General features: G+C 35.9%; 1 protein-coding gene across 1 annotated transcript; it reads left to right on the top strand.

Annotated features, from left to right (window-relative positions):
* Positions 1 to 4: 4 nt before the first annotated feature.
* Positions 5 to 2,594, top strand: LOC118752032 (exocyst complex component 8-like; the record flags this gene model as incomplete). Its single annotated transcript, XM_036486858.1, has 8 exons — positions 5 to 26; positions 135 to 290; positions 347 to 674; positions 731 to 872; positions 947 to 1,580; positions 1,644 to 1,774; positions 1,849 to 2,247; positions 2,330 to 2,594. Coding segments are annotated over 8 exons (2,001 nt in total), but the record flags the coding sequence as incomplete, so codon positions are not given.
* Between the last annotated feature and the right edge of the window lie 4,935 nt (positions 2,595 to 7,529).

Raw genomic sequence — 7,529 nt, forward strand, 5'->3', positions numbered from 1 at the left:
TAAACCCGACTTCAGTGTGGACAAATGTGAGTTACTAATTTTGGAATAAAGATTTGTTTTAAATCGTTTATAGTTAACTTCTGACCAAAGAATTAGAAATGTATCATGTTCCTAACCAAATCGTTCATTTATAGACACCAAGCAGCTTGTGAAGGAATGTGTTGGCGGCGCAGATTTGCAACAGCGCAAGAAGGATATTCAAGTGTACAGCGACCAGACGTCAGCAACGCTGAAAAAGTCTGTATACGCCAATTATATGCAATTTATCGAAACTGCAAAGGAAATTTCCCGTAATTATGCATGTCATGAGAATATTATTCTTAACTGAAACATTCACTTTCTCCAGATCTCGAATCCGAAATGTACCAGTTGTCGCATATTCTTATCGAGCAACGCAACATACTTGCTTCACTTACAGATGAGAAAACCCCAGGTAATACCCAGTCCAATGAAGAAGGGGAAGAACAGCCTACGCAAGAGGAAGTGGAGAATAGCCATGCTACACGCGCTGTAAAGGAAATGGTGCAGGGTTTCAATGGCAATCTTGAGGGCAAAACTTTTCTAAACGAAGGGGCCCTTATTGAGCTGGATGCAAATGATTATAGGCCTATACAGCGAGTATTTTTCTTTTTATTCAACGATGTGCTAATCGTATGTAAAGTGAAACATGATAAGTATGTAAGAAAAATGGAGCAATGGCAGCCAACTAAAACAAAGATTCATTTTACAGGCGCTTAGAGTTTCTCACGGAGTACGATCCCAAGAAGATTGCTGTAATAAATATTAAAGATTTAGATGGCGTTCGCAATGCTATAAATATAATAACACCAGATGGCTCAAAGATTTTTCAAAGTGTCACAGCTGCAGGCAAGGTATGCGACTTTTAAATTAAATTTAATATTTATAAATAATATGCACTAACCAATGATGTGCAATCTCTATATAGACGGAATGGATTGAAAAATTAGAAGTAGCCTTTCGTTTTGATCAGCAAAAGAAAGTGACCAAAAAGGGTCCAGCGCCACAGCCACCAAAAGCCAGACAAAAAGATTCACCCAGTGACGCTAAGTCGCTGCTCTCCGATCTCAGTCCAACTGAATCTCAAGCTGGCAAAGTAGTAGAAAACTATGGCCCCGAATGGATTGCGATTGCCAGTGAAGAAATACAAACACTTATTGCACAAAGACATTTCGAAGATGCGCAAGCGCTCATAAAACGTACGCAAGAATATTTAACAAAGGATGCAAATTTTGTAAATGCAAAACAAATCGCCGAGAAGGTGAAGGCACTAGAAACACAACTTACCGATGTGCTGCTTCAGGAGCTTTCCAATTGTCACTGTCGCAATCTGCAGGTGACGCTGCGTGCCTCGCGGCGTTCGCTAAAAATACTTGTCGATATAGGACGCGCACGACAGGCTTGTGGCACGCTACTTAAAGTGGCCACAATGGCGCTACGCACAGCACAGCGAGAGGCGCGCCGCAATAACGCAGAAATATCTGAGTTATTCTTCTGTGACTTGACGCAGGTGGCTTGCGAATTTTTGAGTGCATTCGAGACACAACCGGCATGTGTGAGCGGTAGGTGGTGCTTGGGATAAATATGAATAGCGTTATTTTATAGGTTTTTGTTTCTGTTTGCAGCGCTCGTTGTTTGGTGCAATGCGGAATTGCAGTACTTTGCCAGTCAACTAATAAAGCATTATCTTACAAAAGGCACACACCTAGACGCTGTTGCAAAGTGTATTGAAGGCATACGCAAACCGTGTGCAAAGGTGCGTAGCCCAAGCTAATTTCAAAACAAAGTAATATTACCTTTTTCTCTTCACTCACTGCTTGCCCTTTACAGCTAACTGAAATCGGCTTGGACCTTTCCTACCATCTTGAGGGCCTCTTACGCAGCACGCTGGAGTCTTTAATTGAGGAATCTCGTGTGCGTTTGCTAGAGACTGTTGGGCGCAGTGAAGACAGCTGGCAGCCGTACAATTTACAAACCAAAAGCAATCTAAAGCGTTTGCTATTGGAATTAGACGCACTTGGCTTTGATATGCGCACACATACAACTGGCGACACCTGGATTAACCTTACACAATCCACAGTGATGTTTACACGGCATTATCTGCAGTTGACGGCGCAATGCGCCTACTTGGCTAAAAGTGAAGTGCTATGGCCAAGTTTGGAGGTGCTATTACGAGATCTAATGGTGGCGCAACAAGCAGTAAAGCCGGTGGCGGGCTTGAGTGTCGATGTAAGACTAAAGCATACATATATGTACATATATATATTCTTTGATATTTCATTGCAAACTTATTTTTGTCTCCTTTTTATAGCCTAATTTTGTGCTGAAGAATAAACTATTTCTACTTGAGAAGCTGCTGCCTACTGCAATTGATAACTTCCGCCTCATAAGCGGCACCGAACGAAAATGTGAAATGCTGTTGGAATTGCAGCGTCAATTGCGCAAGCAGCTGGCACCCGTGCCCAAACAACGGAGTGTCTATCAAACAGATGTGTTTTAAAGTTTTTACATTAAGCACAGAACCTAAAGTATTCTAAACGTTTCCCAAACTTCTAAATAAATACATAAATAAAATACGCCGATATGCATTTTTTTCGTATTACTTTGATTACACATATACTTTTCCACTTTATTATCATTATCATTTTAATGATTATTAATAGTTTTTTTTTTAATTTAAGTTATATAATAATTATGTACATAGATAACCACATTAATTAATATTAATTAATCAATAATAATCAATTATCCGCTGCGTTTTTGCGCAAAAATCTAATTTATTTATTTATTGGTTGTGTAGCAATCGTTTGATATTGCGCTTTTTTGCTTACGTGTTTCAATATGACTTTCTTGCTTCATATATAGTATGTCTACTCTATATATATGCGCTGTTGTATTCTTTAAAATAGTTTACAAAACATTGCAAAAAAAAATAATAATAATCGCATAACGCACCTGATTGGGGCGTTCGTTCATTTCAAGTTAAATTACAGTGTGTATAATTAAAGCAGTGTCAGTTTATAGTGGAACAATAATGCGCTATACTTTCAATGCTTGCGATTTTTTTTTTTAATTTTTTATAGCTTTTTACGAATGTAAAATTTATTTATTTTTTCATTTTCATAATAAAAGTACACAGTTTTTATTCTTATACATCCTATATATACTTTTTTTTTATATATTTTAAATATAAACTATGTATTTATTGAATTAATTTAGCCTTTTCACACGTTTTGTTGCAATTAAATTTTTTTCGATTTTTGCCTTATACATGCATAATATGTATTGTATGTATGTTTTCATTCATATGCGCTCAACTTAATCGATGTGTAAATGTGTTGCCCATACACACGCCTGCGTACACACACATTTGAATACCAGTTGCTGATGCATCGGGAAGGCGATTTTGCAATTAAGTACTTAGTTCGAAAAATATTGAAATTAATTACATTCGAAATATTTTCAAATTGCAGTATAGTTGATGGTTATGGTTACTACTTAAAAAATATGTGTTGAGCTAGAAAAGTGTCCAAAAAGTTGTCGCTATATACTTAAAAACCCTCGGGCCCCTATTCTTGTTTTCGCAAGAATAAAATATGCTGAGATTTTTGCATAATTTTCTGCACAAAATTATCAAATTTTCGACTCTTTCGATGCCGTCCATGTATAAACCTTAGAACTATATGAAATGCTCGAAAATTTTGAACAATGGGACTGCAATAAAAGGGTGCATTCAAGCTGCATTAATGCGGCAGTGTTACTTTTTATGAAAAAGCATCCGAGTTCTGTGCGAAAATTTGGGCGACATCAAGCGTTCGAGGAACAAAATTTTGACAATGAGTTGCTTATCATTGGCACATCAAAAGCAACATTCAAGTTTTTACTGCGCAACATCTGCAGCATTTCAGAAGATTTTCAGTTGAGCATCAGCAACAAGGCTGCAATATTGCCGTGATTATTACGTAGCTCGAACACACCCACCCAAAGTTTTTAGCACAGGTACAGTGGCGGACAAAAAAATTACCACATATGGTTGTAGACTTTAAATTTCCTGTTGTATTATACAAGTAGGTATGTATTAGGTAGGTTCATTCATTATTCTGACTGTAAGTAAAATGAGAAGTGTAAAAATTACAAACTGATTGATTCCCTATTTTGGTTTTGTTGTGCCAAAACTTGAGTATATGCAAAATAAAAATAAGTTTCACAAAAACGGCTATCGACAATTTTCTTCAAAAAATGCTAGACAGAATCTATATAACGAAAAAGACCACTGTTATTAGTTGCTATCGGAGAGGCTCAGGGTGTGTTTGAGCTACATAATTACTGCAATGATTCAACCACGCTGCTTTCTTGATCCTCAGCCGGGCATCTACTGAAAAGCTGCAGAAACTGCTCAGTACAAGTTATTTCGTATTCGCCAAAACTTTTACAACAACTCGTAATGATAAGCACCGCATTAAACGGATTAGTATCTAGTACCGATTCAAAACAATTGAAGGCAACAGCAGTGAACTTCAACAAGCAAATAAAGAGTTGTAATAAGAGGGTCTGTTCGAGGTATTACTGCCGCAGCGGATGAAAATTTGCAACACTGTTGCCATTGCCCAAATGATAACACGTTGCTAGAAATTCACACTGATACTTTAATAATTCGCTCAACACTGCGGTTGTGATTGCAACTCGAATAAGCCCAGACCCCGCTTTCAAAAGCCAGACTAACCGTTGTTCAACAAAGACGTCACATTTGACAGTTAAAATGCGACAAAATCGCGATGGTGTTTTCGGGAAAAAGCCGAAATTAACCTTTTTGGGTTTATGTAATGTTGTACGTTCGCAGAAAAGCCGATAAACCGTTGTGCAAGGGGTGTCGAATTATTTGATGGTGTTTTCCAAAGAATCGAATCGCGGCATTCGTGATCGAACGATTGATTGCTCGTTTCGAATCGATGGCAGTTGTTCTCTTCCCAATACAATTTAATGACGAAGAGCTGTCGTTCTTAAACGCCGTCGTCTCGAAATCAAATTTTATTAGACTTACATATGATATCGAAAGCCCGATTTGGGTCCTGGCCTGATATGTAAATACAAAAACACAATTAAATACCAGAAACTCTTACTGCAAAATCTGATCCCTACAATTGATGCGCATTTTCGCCACATGGACCAGCTCATCTTTCGGGTGGACTCTGGACCATGCCACCAAGGTAAATCGAAAAGTAATATTTTTTTTTTTCTACGTATTATGTAATCTTGTTGCCTTTTGTAATCTAGCAAAATGTCGTTCGTTCACTATTTGATTTTTTAGGTAAAAAAAATATATTAAGCAGAACTGGGTGTTTTACCGTTGGGACTGGTCTGGTTACAGTCACGGGACTGCAGCACTTCATCGGTAATCAAATGATGTCTAAAAAAACGAAAAATACACTCTTCTGAAACATATTTTCATGTTGCTAATGCTTGCAACTAGTCAAACTATCAAAACGAACGAACATCAAAACGGAACGCACTTATTTTTTCCAAAGCCATACGACCTACAGGGCTCGCTGATCTCACTGCAATTTATCTCGCCGCCAAGAGTTGCTCACAGCAACTATAAACCAAAATGTCTGCAGGTGTGTGGATTTTGTTTAGTCAATTATTTATATATGTATTTATATATATATCCTTTTTATTTATTATATATTTCAATTAAATTTACGCTTCGCACTCGCCGATTTTACATTATTATTTTTCTTGTTTTGTGTGCAAATGTAATTGCGTTACTTAATTACATAATGAATAAGCTTTATTTATTATTAATCAAATTTTAATTACTATATATAAGTATTTATATTTATATAAATTTATTTATATTTCAATGCGTTTGCGTGTGTGTGTGTGTAATATGTAATGTATGTGTGTATGGAAGCTAGGAAGAACAATAAGCTAAAAAAAAAAACTACAAAAAAAAAAAACATTTATGAGCAAAACCAACAGCTGAAGAAATGTATGCGTGTGATGGTGGGAACGAGGTGATGGAGAGTGATTGGGAAGATGTCAAGCGGTTTAAGCGTGGCGGGGGGATGATGCGAGTGTACATTTGTATGTATGCATGTACGTCGATAGCTAACACAGGTTTTGTTCAAAATCAAATTCTTAGGCTCCTTTATTTTTGCAATCATTTTTTTTTTTTTCATTTTCGCACCCCACAACCGCATTTGATTTTCACTATCTGTTGTTAAATTCTTTTCTTCCAACTACTACGCGCATAAAACGTACATACTTATTTTATTTGTGTATATTACGTTTTACTTTTAACTACAAATTTAATTAATTTAAAGTTTAAGTTCTTTCTTGTTTTTATTAATTTTCTTATCATGCACAATCGTACGCACTTAATATTACACAAGAAGATATACGATAAAAACTAAAAGTAAAATAAAATATCAATGCGCCGTAAAATGGGCAAAAAAAATAAGTAATTAACATTAGTCATTAAGCGTTTATATACGAAGGAATGAAAAAATGTATACAAAAATATACAAAAAAAAAACTCTAAGCACAAAAAAGGCAAACAAAAATATAAACATTTGTAGTGGAGGAGATTGTGGCCATTTCGAATAGTAGCAAAAGTAAGAGGTTAGATTTTTCAAAGCAAGACATTTGAAAACCCATTTGAAATAAAAAATGCATAACTGAAAAATTACAGTTACTAAAAAAACATCAAATAATGACGCGGCTGAGCAACGATGAAGTAAATTGCTGATTGGCATGGCCGCCGGCTATTTTCTATGAAAGTATGTTGCGAAGCAAACGAAGAGTTTCGGGCGCTGAATCAGACCGCATTAAGTCAGCGTTCTTTACAAACAGGCCGCACACGTAACAAAGCGAAGTGCCGTAAGGATCGTTGGAAATTAGGTTGTTCCATGTATAAGAAAATAAATGCATATATATCGTCACCTGAAATGCAAAAAGGCGTAACAACATCGTAAAAGAAATGGAAAAAGTCTCGACTAATATATTTTTTTTTTTTTTTATAAAATGATGTGGGGAGTTGTAATTCGATGAAATCCATTATATAAATCAAAAAGTGAATTTGGAATTTTTTATTAGTTATCGACTTTTTCCATTTCAACGATGATGTTTGTTAGGTCTTTTTGCATTTCAGGTGACGATATGTATGTATCTACACGCATGAAGCTCAGAATTGAGTGAAAGAAATGTTTTGTTACAAGAACCAAACACATAGGCAATAGAAGTGCAATTAAAATCCCTGAACATAAGAAATTTAAAATAAATATACATATGTATAATTTTTCGTTTGTGTTTCTCGTTTTTTTTTTGTTGTTTGTTTGTTGCTTTTTCTTAACATTCCTTTAGTAATTTGCATAATTATACATACTTTAATAAAATATGTGATAATAAAATGTTTCAAGTTGATTGCTCCTTTTGTTGTTATTGTTGTATTGGTAGTGGCATTCATTGCAGTTGTCGTTGTAGTAGCTGTGTGCCAACGCCACCCTACTGTG

This window comes from Rhagoletis pomonella, unplaced genomic scaffold, assembly GCF_013731165.1.
Source record: "Rhagoletis pomonella isolate Grant_MI unplaced genomic scaffold, Rhpom_1.0 Rhpom_scaffold_01180, whole genome shotgun sequence".
NCBI classification, from domain to species: domain Eukaryota; kingdom Metazoa; phylum Arthropoda; class Insecta; order Diptera; family Tephritidae; genus Rhagoletis; species Rhagoletis pomonella.